At 44.0% G+C, this 22,238-nt stretch overlaps 1 protein-coding gene and 1 long non-coding RNA gene across 7 annotated transcripts in view; one reads left to right on the forward strand and one right to left on the reverse strand.

The window, feature by feature from the left end:
* The first annotated feature begins 1,826 nt into the window (after positions 1–1,826).
* On the forward strand, positions 1,827–19,938 carry LOC142750011 (uncharacterized). Its single transcript, XR_012882553.1, has 3 exons — positions 1,827–1,953; positions 7,163–7,341; positions 19,054–19,938. It is a non-coding gene; the product is annotated as an uncharacterized LOC142750011 (long non-coding RNA).
* LOC142750007 (zinc metalloproteinase-disintegrin-like 4a) overlaps positions 13,088–22,238 on the reverse strand; it is a 69,015-nt gene continuing 59,864 nt past the window's right edge. For all 6 annotated transcript variants that reach the window (XM_075858706.1, XM_075858701.1, XM_075858704.1 and 3 more), the window contains exons 18-21: positions 20,966–21,046; positions 20,768–20,846; positions 19,070–19,167; positions 13,088–14,013 (exon numbers count right to left, since the gene is read on the reverse strand). In XM_075858706.1, the coding sequence (XP_075714821.1) occupies positions 19,079–19,167; positions 20,768–20,846; positions 20,966–21,046 (249 nt within the window). In that variant the 3' untranslated portion in view covers positions 13,088–14,013; positions 19,070–19,078. The remainder of the gene's footprint in view (positions 14,014–19,069; positions 19,168–20,767; positions 20,847–20,965; positions 21,047–22,238) is intronic.

The following is a 22,238-nucleotide window of genomic DNA, read 5'->3' on the forward strand; positions in this document are numbered from 1 at the left end:
TGAGGAGGATGAGGACGAGAGTCCATCTCTGGATGAAGAGGAAGACCGCCGACCACGCCTCTTCTCACCACCGGATCTGCGACATCTGCGATGGCCATGGCGACGGTGTCTTCCAGAACGACGTTTCCTCCCCCGTCTGGAACGCTCCCTCACCGAACCTGCGGAAGAAAAATGAGACACGGCAGGAGAAGGGCAAACATTAACAGCACATCCCCTGACCCCGTGTGCGCCAGAACCATCTCTACTCGGCAGCAACCCCTGCGGGAATGAAACCGGAGGACCTGCCCGCAGTGTGGTAGAAGCAGCAGGTGCAGCAGAAGCCCCTGCACAATGGCTGGGCTAAACACTCACCGCTCGCTTCTGTGTGGCATCATCCATCTTCCTTGTAGTCCCGCCTCTGCCCCCTCTCCAACCACTTCCGGTCGAACAGAGGACAGCACAGGGAGCGATGACGTCATCGCCGGCCGTTCGCGTGAGCCGGAAGCAAGCCCCAGCTCCCACGAACATGCCTCGTGGTAGGCAACCATGGCGGACCAGTCCCCTGGACCCGCCATACTCACCCCACTGTCCCGGAAGCTGCACGCCTCATCCCGCCCCGCAGCAGCGGATCGAGGTAGGTTGTGCCGGGCAGGCACCGGCTTAACTGCAGCCCTCTTCCCGCTCAGTGCCGCATCTGCCATGAGGCCAGGTGAGCCGACGGCCTCAGGCGGCACCACCTACACAAACGGGGGGGGGGCGGCATTTTCAGCCCGGGACGGACTGGACCGGGGAGAGACATGCCGAACGTCTGTAATACTCCTCCTCCTCTCTGACGCTGCACACAGCACATGCAGGCAGAGAGGAGCAAGTCTGCAGGAGGAGCGACAAGCAGCAGAGGTAAGTTCCTGCCTTGCTGGGACCGGGATCCGTGACGTGAGTATACTGCAAGGGGGGGTCTGGGCATTTTACCGACAGCAGAGGGCTCTATGGGGCTGGAATAATCCACCCCATAGTGCCCTCACATCACTATAATGAAGGGATTAGTGTGGGTGGGGGAGGGTCTGAGCGTCTGACTTACTGCAGAGAGCTCTATAGGGGGGGATTCTGCCCCCCCCACTTTAGAGCAGTCAGTCAGATGCTCAGACCCCCCTAACCTTTCAGTATAGTAACTAGTCAGGGCTCTATGGTGGGGGGATAATTCCCCCCTATAGAGCCCTCTGCTGTCAGTAAAACGCCCCCCCCCTTGCAGTATACTCCTGGCTTTGTAGCTTTCCTGTGCTTAATTAGCGTGGGAAAGCTACAAACTTAGCTGTGACTGGTGAGTCTCACAGTCACTCACAGTGCACACTGCATGCGGCAGCTGCGGCAGCCAGTCTGACTGTGAGTCTCTGACTAGTCACCACCCACACGCAGCAGAGACAGGAGAGACTAATAGTAAACCCTCAACTACTACAGTTTCACAGGCATTGACTATGACAGTTTCTATAGTGTAGTGGTCAGCTTGTCTGCGGGAAGGTTGCTGGTTCAAATCCCAGCTGGGGTTTTTTTTTTTTGTTTTTTTTTTAAATATTAATATCTTGTATTGGGCTTTGTTCACACTAGCATTAATATACGTTTACCTCTCTTCCGTCAGAGGGAGAGGATCGATACGTTAAACGGAAAGCAACGGTTCCATTAGAATTACCATTGCTTTCAATGCAGATTAGGAAGAAAAAGCTGCTCCTCTGAACGGGCGCTCAGGTGTGGTTTGTACTGGTATCTTCACAAAATCGTCAGGGTATATTTTCAACGATTTTATTATTAAAAAAGAACAATATAAAATTCGATTGCTGCAACGCGTTTCAACCACGCACTGTGGTCTTCATCAGGCACATAAATTTGGTTACAATACATCATCTTATATACTTGTATCATATGCTTCACTTCCAGGTTAAACTGGCAAGGTGAAGGTTCATCATGGGCGTTTCAGCACAGGTGTGTGTATGTTTTTTCCTCAGACTGATTTTCTCTTAATTGCTATTTCTCCTCTTTTCTACCTTTTAACCAACTATTTTCTGCCAAATGGTAGATATTCTTAGCTTTAGTATAGAAGAAGATTAATTCTTTGTATATACATATATATATATATACACATATATATATATATATATATATATATATATACACACATATATGTCTATATGCAGGTGACCGTATATTTCAAAAAAATCATCATCGTCCGCATATTCTCGCCGCTGACAGACAGTGTTAGTACTCTTAGTTTCTTTGATAATTGTGTTTATTCTTTTTGATAGTTTTGATGCTATCCTTTATTCTAACTAAGATAATTGTGTTACTGGTAAAAAATGCTTCTAGTTTCATTGCTGTTCGTTTGAATCTAATTGTCGGGAGCCAGACGCTCCTGTTTTTTATATATATATATATTTGATTTTAAGAAGATAAATATTCCCATTATTATTTATTCTTTGTAGGTGTATCACACTCAATCTTATCCTATCATTTTGAATACAGATGTCATTGTATTTTAATAGATCGTTCAAACTACACTTGATCGATTTTTTCATTGAGTCCGTTTGGGCTCAAGGTCCCAAATTTAAATATCCAGAAGGACTCCCTTTTATTCAGGGTAGAGATTCTGTTGTGTGTTTTAACATTTACTTGTTCGATTGGAGAAATTTTTATTTTAGAAAAATCAGATGAATGGTTATATAATAAATGCCTTGATAAGCTATGTTTGAGAAAACCGTTTTTTGCATTAAAGCGGTGACCATTTAATCTCTTTCTTAGTGTTTGGGTTGTTCTTCCAATATATTGCAATCCGCACTCACATTCAATCATATAAATTACATAATCAGTTTCACAGTTCATATAAGTATCAATTTCAAATATTTCTTGTGTTACGTTTGATGTAACTTGAGTTTTTCCTTTGTTAATATTAAAACAACACAAACAGTTTGGAATAGTGACGAATGGAAACCATTTAGCAATATTTCCGTCACCATTGATTTCAATGGTGACTGAAACGGAAGCTGTGGTTTCAGTTTGACTTTCCGTTGCGGGGTTCACCCGACGGAAACCTCCCACGGTACCCCGGAACGGAAAGCCAACGCTGATGTGAACAGGCCCTAATCCTTCCCCATAAACCTGCCCCCGCTAATTAAAATAAATATATTATATAATGTATATAGCGCTGTATCCTGTATCCGTCAGGTCAGCGGGTCCTGCAGGATCGAGCTGTTACCAATCACATCTAAGTTCATAACTTAGATGTGATCGGTAATAGGCGACCTAATGGATTCAGGTCTCAGCGCTATATACAGCTGCTCTGTATACAGGATACAAAGCAGCTGTATCTCAAAAAGTACAAATCATTTTCAATAAAAAGTAATTAAAACTTGCATCAATCGCATTAATAGATATCTTTATATATCATAGTGACATGTCCGAAGTTTTCATCGGTGGGGGACCGAGCACTGAGGTCCCCACCGATCGCTAAAACGAAGCAGCAGAAGTGCTCGGGTGAGCGCTGTGCCGCTTCATTTATGATCGACTTTCAGCCGAGTGAGCTGTGTACGGACTCCTAGACTTTCTATTGAGCCCGTACACTGCTCCAAGGAAAGCCAAACAGAATTGAAGCGGCACACCGCTCACCCGAGCACTTCTGTTGCTTCGTTTTAGCGACTAGTGGGGGTCTCAGTGTTCGGACCCCACTGATCAAAACTTCTGACATGTCAAAAGTTTTAAAAAAAGTTGTTACACTTTAAAGAGAATCTTTCACCTGCCCACAGATTTGCATTTGAGTGCAGCATGTAATGGTCAGGGCTGCACAAACTCTGGGGCTCTTTAAAAAAAAAATTCCTACCCTCTTTCCTTACTTAGATATCGGTGCCGTAATGTTTGGCGCCGATATTTAAATAACCCCATGAACTGCCAATGGGGCGGTAATTGGCAAGGGGGCGTGTAACATCGCTGTGACACTGTCCAATCAGCTACGGACAATGTCAACAGCAAGAGCTGGAGAGAGGAGAGCATGTGCGCACGCACGCTCTCACTCTTCAGCTCTCGGCAGGCAAGTACAAGACTGATCTCAGGTGAGAGATCAGTCTTGTCGTCCTTGTCTGCCGAGAGCTAAAGAGTGAGAGCGTACGTGCGCACACAGCTCCGATGCCATGAAACAGAAGAAGAAGAATTCACACTCTTCTTCTGTTCCTTAGTGATGGCGGAGCTGCGCGCACGCGCTCTCTGTCCAGCTCTTGCTCTGAAACTGTCTGTAGTGATTGCACAGTGTCACAGCGATGTTACACGCCCCCTTGCCAATTACCTCCCCATTGACAGTTCAGGGGGTTATTTAAATATCGGCCACCAAATATTACAGCACCGATATCTAAATAACGAAAATGTAAATAACGAAAATGTAAAGTGCCCCATTGTTTGTGCGGCCCTCCCCATTACCTGCTGCACTCAGCTGCACATGTATGGGGAGGTGAAAGGTTCTCTTTAAAAGAAAGGTGTTATAATTATTTTTTTTTTATTTGATATGTTTTATTTTATGGGCCTAATTTTTCTAATTATTTTAATATGTTCCCGAAGGGAGCTATTTATTCATATGTCTGTGGGGGCAGCCAACTTTATTTTTATTTTTCATACTGCTAATTTTTGTTTTGCAGGTTCTGCTGGACCATTTGGACTACGTCGTAGATTCGTTGGACTACTTCGCTGATGCAAGCTTTTTTTCTTTTTTTTTAAATAAAATGGTTAAAGTGGATTGTGTGGAAGAGTTGTCATTTCAATAAAATAAATGTCTTTATGTCTCTGTTTTTTAATACTTCATTACCGCCTTAGTAATGGCTGCTGTCTGATTGAGAGCGTCCATTACTAAGAAGGGGCTTAGTGTTAGCCAGTAATAAGGCCGTCACTAACCCCTATTATTACCCCGGTACCCACCGCCACCAGGAGTACCGGGAAGAGCTGGGTACGATCCAGCACCCGACCATCTGAAGTGAAGGGTACTTGGGTGGCCGCAGGCTGGTACTATCAGGCTAGGAAGGGACAAAAACCATGGCCCTTCCCACCCTGGTGATGCTTGGCTGCTGCTGCTTTATTGTATCTGGCTGGCTATGAAAAATGGAGGGGATCTCACGTAATTTTTTTTTTCAATCTATTTTTAAAAAATGACGAGGGGTTTCCCAAATTTTTCATAACCAGCCAGATACAATAAAGCAGCTGCAGCCTAGCATCCCCAGGGTGGGAAGGGCCACTTTTTTGGCCCTTCTCAGCCTGATAATACCAGCCTGCGGCCTAACAGTCGTTTCAGATGGCCAGGTACTGAATCGTACTCGACTCTTCCCGGTATCCCTGGCGGCAGTGGGAACCGGGGTAATAATAGGGGTTAGTGATAGCCTTTTTACTGGCTAATGCTAAGCCCCAGCCTTAGTAATTGAACGCTGTCAATCAGACAGCTGCCATTACTAAGGCCATAATAAAGTATTTAAAAAAAACAGACATAAGAATTTTTTTTTATTGAAATCAAAACTCCCCCATGCAACCTTCTTTCACAATTTTTTTTTTTTTAAAGTAGATCATTGAAGTAGTCTAATGAATCTACGACGTAGTCCAAACGGTCCAGCGGAACCCACCAAAAAAAAGTTAGCAGTATAAAATTAAAAAAAAATAATAATTTGCCACAATAGAAACCCCTGCTCCGCCGTTTGCTCTTATAGGCCACAGCCTGGTTTAGGCCTGAGGCCTACAAGAGATCGGGAGCACGCTGATGACGTCAACTGCCCGGCACGATGACGTCACTGCATCATGCCGACCACGCCGGGCCACTGAAATCGGTTAAAAATCATAAGTCAATTAGGTAATAAAAAGGGAGCATAGAAGATGTTAAACCATTTTCAGTGTTAATGCTGCGTTGCTGATCTATATTAAAGTAATACAGTAAAAAGAGTTCTTTAAATCTTCTCTATACATTAAACAGCACTTTACAAATAAACAACAAATGTTTTCCTATTTTTTTTTTTTTTATATATTGCGTGTTTGATGTGTAAAGGTAGTAATGAGAAAACTCTGATAGATTGGGGGGGGGGCGCCTTTTTATAGTTCGCCTCAGGCAGCAGAGGGGCTAGGTTCACCCCTGCATAAGAGGTGCAAAATGTATGCAGCTCATTATTTACGGTCAGAGGAGGAATTTAGGAAAGGGGATAGGGGCAATGAACTATTGACAGCAGCGGACAGCAAGGGGTGAGGAGAGTTCAATAGGTAAAATACTGGTGAAAGGTTCCCTTTAACATTGTTACACACAACATTGGCTGTGGTGGCTATTTATTTCACCCTCTCTGGTCAATATGTCTGAATTTTCCTAGCAGTCGCATTCTGCAACTGCGGCAATAGAGAGAGTCTCTTTCCAAGTGTGGGTAATTTGGTTCCTCCCTCCCGGATGCCTCATTAAATAATGCAAGTAAATAGAAAAAATTCCCTGTGCTATGGTACACACTACATATTGAAGATAACAATGCATATAGTAATATATATTTATGACATAAAAACAATATAATAAAACAATGACAGCTTATGGGTAGATGTACCAATGCCTGCTGTCCAGTTTACACTTGGGATGACTATAGCCACATTGCATGCTACAGAAACATAGACTCTCATGTGGGACGCTCACGTGGAGCACCTCTCAGATAGTACTGGGCCATGCCATTGATGAGCAAGGCTTTAAGTTCCTTATGCTTCTCTATGCGGCACACTATAGCACAGTTCTCTGTATTAGACAGGGTTGGACTGCCCATCTGGAAATTTTGGCAAATGCCAAATGGACTGATGTCCGCAATGGGCCACTCACCACTTCCTCCCTGGTGTAACGTCTATGGCCGCGGACCGTTGTCCTGACTTATCCTCTGACGGCCGCGGCCATGGGCAAGTGAGTTCCGGGCGGTATCCCCCTCCTGGGAGACGCCGGCACTCACTTCCTCGTTTGGACACTGTCTCCCACAGGGTGCACGTGCCCGTGCATGCTCAGCCTTAAAAGACCAGTATGCGCACATTTGCAGAATAGCTGCAATTATCCCAGAATGCCTCTGGACTATAAAAGGGGCTCTACCCTCTCAATCATTGCCTGAGCGTTGTTGTGTTACCCTAGTTTGTCCTTGAAAATGGTCTCCTAAATGTTTTCCAGTTCCCAGTGTTTCCTGTTCCTGCCGCCTGTACCTTGTATCCAGTGCTACCGTGCCTTCAAGAGTGGGCATCGTGTTGTGTCCTCCGCTGCCTCTACTGTGCCGCACCAAGCCGAGTGTCTGTCTACTGCCGGAGCCCCATCTTAGCCTGAAACCACCGCTACTGTCTACATTGCCTCAGGTACCCTTTTAGAATTATAGACATTGCATATATACCTGTTTGGCCAGCTGCTATGCCGCTACGCGGTACGGCTCAGTGGGTCCACACCCCGCGCCATGACACCTGGCAGCCGGTTTCCCCTGAGCAGAACGTAGTGCACTCTCTGCACTATACAAACTACTACAGTCACTGACTTTGGCAGCTGTTATTACCGATGCAGGTTATGAATGGTGTGCTGGTGTATCTCCCCTATGCAGCAAGTAACAGATTTAGGGAACTTCCTGTTGATGAATCTCGCTTAAAGGTAATGTGTTGCCAGAAAAACATGTTTTTTTTTTTTTAATTAAACATTTAGTGTGTAGGTGATTAAACATTGTTCAAATTTTTTTTATTTTTTTCACGAGTCAGGAAATATTATAAATTAATTCTAATTTATAATATTTCCCATTGCTGGTCACTAGATCGAGCTATTCCCAAAATTGCAGCATTGCAAAATTGGGTAAAAAGCCCTCGCTCTAGTGAGCTCTCAGCACCCCCCCCCTCCTTTATCCTGGCTAGTGCCGGGATAAACGAGGGGTTTGAACGGTCTAACCTCCTACACTGTGTGTCGCCATTTTTTGAGCTAACACACAGTGTAGTAGGTTTACATACAGTAGTAAACACACACAAACACGAACATACATTGAAATCTCTTACCTGCTCCTGCCGCCACGGCTCCCTCCGGCCCGTCCGCTCCGTCTGCTGCCGCTGGTCCAAGTGCACAAGTCCGGAAGCCGCGACCGGAAGTAGTAATATTACTGTCCGGCCGCGACTTCTGGTCCACAGGAAAATGGCGCCGGACGGCGCCAATTTCAAGTTGGACTGTGTGGGAGCGGCGCATGCGCAGTTCCCACACAGACGGCGTACACAGAAGTGAATGGGACGGGACCCGTTCACAGTCTCTATGGGACTGTGGCTGCCGTATTCCATGTCTGTATGTGTCGTTAATCGACACATACAGAAATGGAACAAAAAATGGCAGCCCCCATAGAGAAGAAAAAGTGTAAAAATAAGAAAAAGTAAAACACAAACACACAAATAAATATAAACGTTTTTAATAAAGCACTAACATCTTTAACATATTAAAAAAAAATTTGTGATGACACTGTTCCTTTAAGCTACAAAAGTCAGGTAGTAGCTTTTCCAACACTTTTCTAAGTAGAAAATAAACAAGTCGCGCTTTGCACATCTCTGAAGCCTCGCCAACATTTTAACGATTCGTATGTTGGAAATAGTGAAATAGGTGTTTCTTAAATATAGCGTTCAGGCTGAACACCATCATTTTCAATGTATTTATACCAGACAACTGGCATACTGTAAATACATTGATAAATGCCCCATACAGCTCTAAATCCCTTGCTTTCCTTTCAGAGTACATGCTAAAACTGGCTGTCTGAATCCACCACTAGGGGGTGCTCAGTGAATATGAAATTATACAGCTACCATTTAACTAAACAGAAGCTGTAAAAACCTCTATTCACTCAGCTCACCTACTGGTGACTGCAAAAAAACACTATGGGCAAAATTTACCTACCCTTCTACACCAGTTATTGGGCGTAAAAAAAAATATCACAAAAGGGCCCAAAAGACGCAATTTGCATAGAAAATTTGCAACTTTTCGGAACTTTACACAGTCCTCGCCATTTTTTGGAAAAGGGGATGTGACTTACCAAAAGAAGACAAAGCCACATCACCCCAACAAATTTATTATAATTTACTCCAGAAATCTGGGGTATATTATAGCAGAAATCTAGGACAGCTCCTAGGTGGTGTAGATTTCCCTCAATGGGGCATAGTAAGCTAGATGGCCATTGAAGGCCCAGTACTACCCCAACCTTCCCCATTTCCATCGGACAACTTAAAAAAAAAAGTAGTATGCTTACCTCACCACTCCTCTTTGCTTTTCCCCTCCAGATCCTCTCAGGCTCCCTCAGCATGCTGCGGCTCATACAATTTCCTGATGCCGGGCTTCAGCTCTGCTTTAGTACTGTGTGAATTTTACTGTTTTTGTAGACACTAAACCGCTTAGGGAAAGTGTCAGGGACTGCGAGGGTTAAATAAAGGAGTGAACGTTTTAAATAATGCCCAGGACGAGTGGAAAAGGGGTAAGAGGGGCGTGGTAAAAGTGATATAAGTGTGGGTCTTGGGGCAGAACGCCCTCTTACCTTCCAGCTGCAGCGTGAGGAACATCCTTCAGTTGGAGCTGGAAGATCTTGAGCTTTTCCTGTCAGTTTTTGTGGATGTTCCTTTTACGGATGGCTGAGGACCTTTTGCAGCAGGTGGCACAGCGGGTGGCCTTGGAGGCAGTGCCGCATCTGCCATGAGGCCAGGTGAGCCGATGGCCTCAGGCGGCACCACCTACCCAAAGGGGGGGCGGCATTTTCAGCCCAGGACGGACTGGACCGGGGGGAGGGGCCATGCAGACGCACATAGCAGACGTGCCGAACGTCTGTAATACTCCTCCTCCTCTCTGACGCTGCACACAGCACATGCAGCCAGAGAGGAGCAAGTCTGCAGGAGGAGCGACGAGCAGCACCAGAAGCACGAGGTAAGTTCCTGCCTTGCTGGGACCAGGACCCGTGACGTGAGTATACTGCAAGGGGGTGTCTGGGCATTTTACCGACAGCAGAGGGCTCTATGGGGCTGGAATAATCCACCCCATAGAGCCCTCACATCACTATAATGCAACGATTAGTGTGGGTGGGGGAGGGTCTGAGCGTCTGACTTACTGCAGAGAGCTCTATAGGGGGGGATTCTGCCCCCCCCCCTTTAGAGCAGTCAGTGAGATGCTCAGACCCCCCTAACCTTTCAGTGTAGTAACTAGTCAGGGCTTTATGGTGGGGGGATAATCCCCCCCTATAGAGCCCTCTGCTGTCAGTAAAACGCCCCCCACCCCTGGGGTGATCATGTAATGCATAGTCATGGTGAATCCGCTAAAGTAGGAGCATCTCTTTCCCGCTGCTCTCCACTAAGCTATGTCTCTATACAATTTATCAGACTAAACTGTTTGTCCGAAGCAGGTGTTTTTCTAACTACTGTATGTCTTTTTGTTCATTAGGATTTTAATAAAAAAATACAGATGGGATTGGAAAAAACATCTGTTTACAAAAACACCTAGAAAAACTTTCCTGTCATCGAATATTTTTCTCGTTCATTTATTTCTGCAAAGAAATTAGCTTTTACTGTCCCTTATTTTATATTTTTCTCATTTGTACAAAGCTGATTACATATACAGTGTTATCTATAAATACATTTGAATATAACATTGTGAAATTATTTATGGCAGCTTCTGGGACATTGATTTTGTAATTTAAAGGGGTTTTTCACCTATTGACAGGAAGGGTGCTAAACGCACAGTATGATTCATACACTGGGACCCCCACTGAGTATCCCGTTCCTCTCGCATGACCATAAATGGCTTACTGATGTTCTTGGCTGTTTTCGTTAGTCTTATAGATTTTGAATGGAGTGGTGTCCACTGCAATCATTCATTTACTGTGTATATTTTGTGGGAAAACCCCTGAAATTGGGGGCTTGTAACTCTGTATCACAACCACCGGCCCTCCAAGCCCTATAAATATATAATCAGATTATTATGTACTGCCTTACTTTCTTCTGGCAATAAAACAAAAGAGAAGGATATAAGTTCCAGGATTCAGGGCCGATTCTAGCTTTTCTGAGGCGAAAATTTAAATGGCGCCCCCCAGATTTTGATTGACATACCCCTAGCTGTTCTACATCACTAGCAGCCTCACAAAGAAAAAAAAAATCATACCACCTATTATCTCATTGCAGATCATACAGTGAGTACAGTACTAATTAGAGGCAGAATAAAAATTTACATTAAGTGACTCACAGGTGATGTCTCCATTCGGTCCAGACCTCTATGATGACTTCTCCCAGTCATGACCCATTTCTGAAGTTTTGCGCTCAGATGTCTTCAGCTTCTCACTTTTCAAACATTTCTGCACCTATAAACGAAGATAAAATTCTCATGGTGCCACACACAATGACCCAAAATATAAAAGCGCCATACACTGCACCTCTATTTCTAATAGAATCATACATTGTGTCCCTGATTATAATAGCACCATACACTGTGTCCCCACCCACACATAGTGCACCCTGTAGACAGTGCCCCACAGAGTCCCGTAGACATTGCCCCACATATAGCCCCCCTGTAGATAATGCTACGTATATATAGCCCGCACATACAGCTCCCCCTGTAGATAGTGCTCCACATACAGACCCCCTGTAGATAGTGCCCCACATATAGCCCCCTGTAGATAATGCTCCACATATCGCCCCCACATACAGCCCCCCTGTAGATAGTACTCCATATATAGCACACCCTGTAGATAATGCTCCACATATAGCCACCCCTGTAGATAATGCTCCACATATAGCCACCCCTGTAGATAATGCTCCACATACAGACCCACCTGTAGATAATTCTCCACATATAGCCACCTCTGTAGATAATGCTCCACATACAGACCCACCTGTAGATAATTCTCCACATATAGCCCCCACATACAGCTTCCCGTAGGTAGTGCTCCACATACAGCTCCCCTGTAGGTAGTGCACCATACATAGCCCTAACACTTTTAACAGAAAAAAAACTTTACATACCTAAACCCGTTCCTGTGCAGTCCTCTTGCAATGCAGACCTGCTCCCTTCTGAGCGGGTCTGCTGGGGCTAAACAACGCAAGCGGCGATGAGTGGTAGGACAAATCATTCTGCCCAGCCAATCAGCGCCTTTCAACGTTGCGTCGTTGAAAGGCTCTGATTGACAGGCTGTCTTGCCCTGCCAATCAAGACGCAAGCGGCGTGATGATGACATCGATCTGATTAGGTCATTGAAAGGCACTGAATAGCGGGGCATGTTTTGTACCCGGCCATTCAGCACTAATGCATGTAATTGTATCTGCGTTCTATAGACGCAGGTACAATCATAGTGCAGGAGGGAGTGGCGGCGGGTGGTTTCAGTGGCGCCGCCACCCCTTCAGAGAGGCAGCAGGCCGCCACCTGAGGCGAGATGCTCATCTCACCTCATGGACGGCGCAGCCCTGCCAGGATAGAACAGAAAGAATACAGTTCACAAGAAATGGTGAGACCATAGTAAGAGGTAGTGTAATGTGATTTACATAGAATATGGGCAGAAATATTAAAGGGTAACTAAATGTTCAACAAACTTCTGACATGTCATAGTGACATGTCAGAAGTTTTGATTGGTGGGGGTCCGAGCACTGAGACCCCCACCAATCACTAAAACTAAGCGTCAGAAGCGCTCGTGTGAGCGCTGTGCCACTTCGTTTCTGTTCGTCTTTTTCCGGAAATCAATGTAGCGGTGTACGGACTCAATATAAAGTCTATGAGCCCGTACTCGGCTTCATCGGCTTTCTGGAAAAAGCTGAACAGAAACTAAGCGGCTCAGCGTTCACCCGATCGCTTCTGTCGCTTCGTTTTTGCGATTGGTCTCAGTGCTCGGATCTCCACTAATCAAAACTTCTGACATGTCACTATGACATGTCAGAAGTTTGATGAACATTTAGTTACCCTTTAAACATCTTACTTTATATGTGTACAATAGAAATCAAACCAGGGGTATAAGAGCCGTCATTAAGGCAGAATAAGATTTCACAATGGATAATTATCACACAGCAGAGACACAGCCAAGAGGGAAAAAAAGGAAAAGTATAAAATTAAAAATGATGTAAAGAATAATAATTTTCTAATAACCTTTATTTCCATAGCACCAACATATTCTGCAGCAGTGTACAGTCAGCTGAAGCAGTAAACATGAAATTACACAATTCTCAGACAATAAAAAAAAAGAGGAGACCCTGCCCCCTTATATGTAGGATCTTTATAAATAAATAATATACACAGGATGTGGGGAAGGACATAACTATGGATGTTCGAAATTAGTCTGATGGACGGAGGCAAAGCATTCTAGAATATAGGTGCAGCACAAGAGAAGGCTTGGAGACAGCATTGAGAGGTTGTGAGTAGAGGGGAGAAAAGCTACATATTAATGGCTGAAGCTAGAGCATGAGCAGGTGGTAGACCTAAATGAGAGATGTAGGAAAGTGCAGCATGGTGGACAACTTTGCAGATGTGATAGTTTGGAAGGTTATTCTTAGTAAGTGTTGGCTGGTTTGAAAAAACAAATACATTTTGAGGTAGTGAAGTTTGAATTAATAGAGGGAGCCCTTTGTTCGGGATCCTTATTTATCAGCCAGAGCAGAGAGTGATAACAAAGAGTGTCTTTAGCTCTGGATGAGCCAGCACAGCCTCACATTACACAGACAACCTATTGATTTCAATGAGAATCGTGTAATGCTTCATTCTCACTGTGATGGCGCTGCAGGGAAAATGAACACTTGCTTCCAGATTCTCTCACCAATTACAGCTGAATACTGGGGGGCCATTATAACCCTTATAACAAAACAAAAAAAAAAGCACTGCCCATAGTAGAGAACTCCTTTAAAAAAACAAATGACAACTATAAATACATTTATGAACAGTATTCAAACCACAAAAGAAACAGAACTGATGAACAATGTCCGCAGTTGGATTCATCCGCAGGGTCAGTGGTGTAACTATAGGGGATGCATTCGCACCTGGGTCTGGGAGGTCCTAAAGCTTCTCTGCAAGAAGAAAACAGCGGCTTTATAAATGGCACATGGTGGTTGGGGGTCCTTGATCTATATTTTGCAACAGGGCTCAGCTTTAGGTTAGATGACACACGTGCATTAATGTAACTATGTTGTCCGATATGAAAGCCACACTGCTGGCACATCAGAATAACAGCTGTCACTTATCCCACCATAAATAAGAACTGGGGAGTGAATCCCAACATGTAACTGTTTATTGGATGAATTATGGTGGAGACTGGAGTTATTTGTTTCATCACCAGTGAGATGGTTAGAGGCAGCTCATGTATCTGGGTGACTTGTGTGTGATACTAGGGAGAATCTTGTGTACTTCACCTTATACATTGATAAATACTCAATGACTAACATACATAGTTCTTATGGAGCAGCAATACGTTTTTGATGAGGGTAAATAGAGTCCACCCTGTGTCCATGAGCCGGGAGCACTGAAGACAGTCAATAGGAGATGCTCAGCCAATCAAGTGTCAGAAGTGATCTATAGAGCAGGAAGTAATCCACTTTAGGTGGGGATCAACACTGGGCCCCTATAAGGGTATGTTTACACTACAGCGTTCGTAACGGCCGAAATTACGGGGCTGTTTTCGGGAGAAAACAGCCCCGTCATTTCAGCCATAACGGCTTGTGCAGGCGCTTGAACGCCGCGTCCAATACGGACGTAACTGGAGCTGCTTTTCATTGGAGTCAATGAATAACGGCTCCAATTACGTCCCAAGAAGTGACAGGTACTTCTTTGACGCGGGCGTCTTTTTTACGCCCCGCCTTTTGACAGCGGGGCGTAAAAAAAATGACCGTCTGAACAGAACATCGTAAGACCCATTCAAATGAATGGGCAGATGTTTGCCGATGCTATTGAGGCGCATTTTCGGACGTAATTCGGGGCTAAAACGCCCGAATTACGTCCGTAAATAGTGTGTGTGTGAACATACCCTAAAGGTGAAGATTGGGTCACTGGATCCCATCAGCTATTGGTCCTTGACACTGTCTGACTGATGGACCCTGCGGCCACCAATGTCTCCTTCATTACAATGTCTTCTGAATACATTCAACTTTGAAGAACAAAGGAATAAAGCTAAAGAGTGCTTTTTGTTTCCATTTTTTGTTCAGTTATTTGTCTCAATTATTTAATGGGGATACTCTACTTTTTTATGACAATATTAGGAGCTCCCCGCTTCACAATCCGCTGCTTGTGTCACCAACAAGGCAGAACAAGATGCCCAGATCAATGGACATTTACAATGGGTTAACTATAGCTGAGGGGGATCAAGAGTATGGCAATATATAAAGGTAACCATTGAGGAATATGAAAGTCACTTCTTATGGAAGACTTAGGATATCACATGAAATAAACATACACAACATGTTATCTGTGCTGATACATTTTTAAATATTCCTTTATGGGGTCGAAGCTCTTTTTCTTTTTTTAAACAGAGCTCCAAATCCTCTGTATAGATATAGAGGTAATAATAACAATTCTGGCTGCCTGCAGTCACCACTAGAGGGAGCTAAAGCATTCACTGTATACTTTTCATACATTGAACTGAATAATAAAACCATATGCTGTAAGCTCGCTCGCCACAAGGGGAACTATTGCATACTGTTTTATTAAGCGTCATGCACACAACCACAGTTTTGCGGCCGTATACTATCCGCAACTGCAGAACCGCAATTGCAGAATGTATAAAATGTATGACTTCCCATGGGCCAATGCACACGACTGTGGTTTCCATGATCCATGCATTACCCGGAGCTCGGACCGCAAAAAAAATAGGACATGTCATTATTTGCGGTCTGGGCTCATAGGAATCAATGCACATCTTCTGTGTGCACGGTCTGGGATTGCGGCCGGCTTTCGGATGAAACTTCCCAGGCCCGTCCGTGCCGAAATCACGGACCGTACACACCGTGTTCAGGGGGCCTTAGAGTTCAGACAAAATTGTACATTTTGACTCTGTCTATGCTGGAGATTTGAAGACTTGAAGCTGTGTATGAGAAACTCTAACCTCTATAAAATATATTAAGAAATTAATCAGTACAGAATGTTGGACCTAAAAATAATGGTGTTAAAGGGTGTAGATTCACATTCTATGTCCTAGAAACATATTCACTTTTCACTATTACATTTTCTACTAACAATCTTTCCATCATTCACTTCACATCTTTGCACTACATTTAAAGTGTACTTAAGAAAAACTCCTGACGTATACGCTAAGAGTATGTTCACACGGCTTATTTTCAGGCATTTTTCAGGGTGTAAACACCTCGAGAAACGGTTGAAAAAACTGAAGCTGAACGCCTCCAAACATCTGCCCATTGATTTCAATGGGAAAAACGTCTTTTCGTTGCGACGTGGTGTTTTTTTACGCGGCAGTTTGAAAAAACGTTGCGTAAAAAAACGCCCTGTAAAAAGAAGTGCATGTCACTTCTTGAGCCGTTTATCATGGGGTCAATAGAAAAACAGCTCAAAAAACGGCTCCAAAAAACGTTTGATGCTTTATAAACGGCTTAACATCAGAGGCTGTTTTCCCTTAAAAACTGCTCCATATTTTACAGCCGTTTTTACTTACTACCCTAAAGGTGCCCATAAGAATCCCTTAGCCTGACAAAGTCCAAAAGAATCTCCTTTTGCCCTCCATCAGGTTGGTATACCTTTTTTTAGTATGGAATACTAAAGTAGTAGACTCTAATATTAAAAAAACAGGATTCCGCAAAAAAATGCCTGAGGTATGCCACTGTATGGCAGTTGTCACAGGTATCCATTAAACGTATACGTCATGGGCTTTTCCTAAGCTTTTCTATGATGTATACGTTAAACAGATGCCATAAAACATTATTATGGGATCTGTTTAATGTATATGTTAGAAAAAGGGTCATAAAAGTTCATAACTTATATGTCAAACGTATCCCATAATAGTTTATGGGTGACCAGTGGTGGAATAAGTAGACCATAGGCCCTGGGCTGTTCCACAAACTTGGGCCCCCCTTCCCCACCGCCGCTCTGCCGTGTCTGTAGTGAACACCACCTTCTTGTGCGAGCATTGACAAATGGGTGTTACGATTCCCCTTGTCAAAGGGCTGTGTCCCTACATACTGACAGTCTCCAACCATCGCTGACAATATCACACTGTGTCTCTACACATCCTTCTGACAATCGGAATGGTAACACACATTTGTCTATTAGTCCTGGATACACAAAGATATGTAGAATACAAGGATTTCCTACAACAGACATGTCAGGAGAGGGGACAGATCCTCTATAAATCCAGTGACTCACAAGTGATGTCTTCTCTGATGGGGGTCATTCTCTTTTCTTCTCCATCTGACACAGACTGATAAAACATTTTTGCCCATCACTTAGACACCAAGGCCCAGGACCATACATTAAAGGGGTGGTCCGGGCACAGACCGTTTTTTATACTGATGACCTATCAATGTGCCCAGACAACCCCTTTTACTCAGACTAATAAATTTGGACCCCAGACTAGATCATAGAATACATACAGACCCCAGACCTTATAAACTATTGCAGTCCCCAGACCAGACCCCCCCTAAACAAATACAGACCCCAGAACAAGCACCCTAAATAAATACAGACCTTAGACCAGACCCCAGACTTGACCCCCTTAATACAGACCCCAGACCAGACCCCCTAAACTAATACAGCCCCCTAAATAAAGACCACCTAAACTAATACAGACCCTAGACCAGGCCCCCTAAATACAGACCCCATAAACTAATACAAACCCCAGACCAGACCCCTAAATACAGACCCCAGACCTCAAACTAATACAGACCCCAGACCTGACTGCCTTAAGTAATACAGACCCCAGACCAGACTCCCTAATCTAATACAGACCCCAGACCAGACCCCTAAATAAAGACCCCATAGCTAATAGACCCTAGAACAGGCCCCCTAAATAGACCCCATAAACTAATAAAGACCCCAGACCAGAACCCTAAATACAGACCCCAGACCTCAAACTAATACAGACCCCAGACCTGACTGCCTTAAGTAATACAGACCCCAGACCAGACTCCCTAATCTAATACAGACCCCAGACCAGACCCCTAAATAAAGACCCCATAGCTAATAGACCCTAGAACAGGCCCCCTAAATAGACACCATAAACTAATAAAGACCCCAGACCAGAACCCTAAATACAGACCCCAGACCTCAAACTAATACAGACCCCAGACCTGACTGCCTTAAGTAATACAGACCCCAGACCAGACTCCCTAATCTAATACAGACCCCAGACCAGACCCCTAAATAAAGACCCCATAGCTAATAGACCCTAGAACAGGCCCCTAAATAGACCCCATAAACTAATAAAGACCCCAGACCAGAACCCTAAATACAGACCCCAGACCTCAAACGAATACAGACCCCCTGAATACAGACCCTAAACCCCTTAAACTGATACAGGCCCCCTAAATACAGACCCCAGATCCCCTTAAACTAATACAGACACAAAGCCCACTAAATACAGTCCCCAAACCAGGCCCCCTAAATACAGTCCCCAAACCAGGCCCCCTAAATACAGATCCCCACACCAGGCCCCCTAAATACAGATCCCCACACCAGGCCCCCTAAATAGAGACCCCTTAAACAAATCCTACCCCTTATACTTATATAGCAGCTCACCTCAGTCTTCTCTGTGGAGTCTTTCTGCTGCTCATGGACCTGCGGTCATGTGACCAGCAGGTCGCTAAACAGTAGTAAGAACTTCAGAGATGAGGTCATGTGACCTTATGTCAGGTCCTTTTGCAGGACATACACAATGCAGTTTCGTCGTGATTTGCGGCAAAAACAAGACAAAACTACGTTGTACTTTGGGCGGCCCCGATGACCGCCCAAAACGCCCTGTGATGATCCGCCATTGTGGGTGGCGGATGCAACTGTTAGGCATCCGTCACAGCTTACATTTAATGTATTCGTTGGGAGCTCCTTGCCATGTGTATGTTAACCATAGGCCAAAAAGAGCCTTAGAAACTCATGTCTTTACTTGTTTCCAGTGCATCAGTTATTTACCCAGCGCTACTAGCAGTCTGACACCATTATGGAGAAGAACGGTAACCACCAGGAACACAGACTCAACCGTAGAACACAAAATGCTGAAAAGCCGACATCTGTAAAACAAATAAAGAGAAAAATGCCATCACCATGGAGCAGTGTCTTGTGGTTCCTTGGTTGTACTACTACCAGCTCAGCCTCATAAGGTTGATATGTTTTCATATATCTCAGAAGATCACATCTATCAGTGTCTGTGAGCTGGGTCCCTGAAGAAGCCATCCCTCCACTAGTAAGAGTTCTGCTACGCATGTGTCAAAATCATTAGTTGAGAATACAGTTCTTGGGCCCTCCCCCATAATACAACATGAAAGCTGAGGCCACTTTCATAACTGCTGTGAACATCGCGATTCAGGAACTTACGTGTCATTCGTTCACTCTGTTGGTGTTCCCTGAAGTCAATTTTCATAACAAACAGTGAAATGTGTCTTTCCTACCATGACTATTTTAGTAAATATTGGAAATACTGTATTCTCCACGTAATCACAGTGTTGAAGCTTCTGCCATTCCTCTGTTATTCCTACTGGAAAGTCACACTGAATAAACACTTTAATAGAGACACCCATTTGATTCTATTAGGGCGTTGTGTCCTTCTGTCATAGGGTAAACAGCGGCCATAAAGGGATGAATTTGGTTGGCCACAATGCTTAGGTAAGCCCTACTGTTCAAACGTCCATTAACAGGTATCAGAAGACCCAGGGTGTGCCCAAAAAATATTCCCCTCACCGTTACTCCACCTCCACCAGCCTGACCTGTGGATACCTGATTGGAAGGGTTCATCGATTCATGATTCTTAAGCCAAATTCTGACCCTCTCATCAGCATGGTATAACAGAAATTTGGATTTATCTGACCAGGCGATGTTTTTCCACCGCTCAGTGAACCAATTTTTGTGTTCCTTTTGCCCACTGGAGTCTTGCCTTTCTGTTTCCCTTTAGACAGCAATGGCACTCAAACTGGTCGTCTCCTGTTACAGAGTATCCGTGCTAAGGAACGACGAGTTGTATTCAACTGCAATTTTCCTGACTGTGCACTGCCTGATCGTCAGAATGATTCTTGACCTCCTCCTCTGAACTCTTTCGTCGACGAGTTCTTGACGTCCACAGGATCCCCCTTTCACTGGATGTTTTTCCTCTATCACACCATTCTTTGTATGCTCTTGACTCGACTACATTGCACGAGAAAACAACACAAGGTTGGTCGTTTTTGAAATACTGGCCCCTGCTACTCTAGCACCTATGATCAGGCCTTGTTCGAAGTCGCTCAGATCGTGCCATTTTCCCATTGTGATTTGGATTGACACTGCACCTGATCCACAGAACACTTGCTCGCTTGATTTGTTGCCTCACTCTGGGGTCACGTGTCTAATTTCCATATTTCCAATCCTGAAAGGCAGGTGTCTCTAATAAAGTGGCCATTCAGTGTATGTCAGCGGTACGCCAGTATTAGTAAGTAGGACCCATTCATGAAACACATGTATTTTACATGGTGGCATCAAAATGATGCCCCTAAAGAGTTAAACCAGAAGGCACTGAAAGCATCTGCTGTATAGTCCTTTGTTATAGTACAGTCTACTATAGGGTATGTAGAGCAGATGATCTCACTGCCTGCTGTCTTATACAGAAACCCATCAATCCTCTCTTCCATCTTGTAAACGTACCACTTGGTTCTATGTAGACTTTACAGTCAGGGGGTGCCCATCCCTCTTCACAGTGGCACTGCAGATCGTGATCACAAACCTGTGGGGAAGAGAACCACTATCAGCCACAAAACAATCCTACTGAATATTCGATGCATCAGATATGTATGACTGTAGTACAGAGGAGATCTGGGGGACACATTTTTAGACTTGTCTCACCGCATGTCCTATGCAATTGGCTTTACAACTTGCTGTCATGTAGGACTCCTCGATGCTGGAACATTTCCCATTCATACAGACCTGAAAATCAAAGTAATACTGGTAAACCACATGCCATGTAGGACTTCTCCATACCACTGCTTCTCCCTGGTCACAGCTATGGGGCAATACCAGGGACGTAACAAGTAATCATGGGGCCCCATAGCAATAATATGTAACCATGTCCCACCTGGATTAACTATGACCAGCAGCAAGTGAGTCTAGAAAATAGAGCGGTATGACAATGTTGTGTGATTTAACCCCTTGGGCACATGAATCATTTTTTAGATTTTGCCTCTTTGAATTCTGGCGGTCATAACTTTCCTACTTATTGTTTGACGTAGTTGTATGAGGCTTTGTTTTTTTGCGGGATGAATTAATAAGGTACTTATGTAGGCGTCATGTTTTAATACATATACATTAGCAGTTTGTATTCTTTTTATTACAGCATACATTGTTCATTAAAAGGATGTTACAAAAGTGTAGTACAGGTTATTTCGGTCATGACGATACCAAATAAATGCGTATTATTTTATATCTTTGTTATTGAGTTATATTTAATACATTTATTTATTGTAAAAAAAAATTGTCTTTGTGTTTTTTTTAAAGATTTTTTTTAACATTATTCTTTTTTATTTGACTTTTAATCCCACAGGAGGATTTTTCAATTAAATTACTAATTATAATTTACAGTAATTATTACTAATAGTACGCAGGTAGTTGTTCCATCATACTTTAATACAGTATGTCCCAACGACAGGGAAAATAGTCAGGCAGCCCTGGGGTCCATCAGGGCTGCCTGCCCATATAAATTATGGGCCCCGATTGTGACACAGGGATTCCCAATGATGAGATTAAAAAAAGGTTCCCCCAAGACTCTCCTTTCAATGCTGTTTGCGGCATACAAAGGGTTAGACAAATGATATAAGAGGTTCCTCTGATCTCCATGGTTAGAGTGGGGTTGCGGCTGTGTATTACAGTAGCAGTGCCCGCATCATCAGCATGACATGTATGCTCATCATAATGCGGCCACTGCTGCTGCTAATGACGAGCGTACTCATCATTGGTCATCAAGTTTTAGTAGGTATCTTCGATCCTTGTGTGTTTTATTTTTCTCTACCTCCTCTTGGTCCTTCCCTCACCTCTGATGCTCCTTTAAATAATGATCTGTGCCCATATTAGCTGCTATGCCCGCTATCCTGCTAGTTACACCCTTGGGTAATACATATAAAAC

Source organism: Rhinoderma darwinii, chromosome 3, assembly GCF_050947455.1.
Source record: "Rhinoderma darwinii isolate aRhiDar2 chromosome 3, aRhiDar2.hap1, whole genome shotgun sequence".
Classification (NCBI taxonomy): Eukaryota; Metazoa; Chordata; class Amphibia; order Anura; family Rhinodermatidae; genus Rhinoderma; species Rhinoderma darwinii.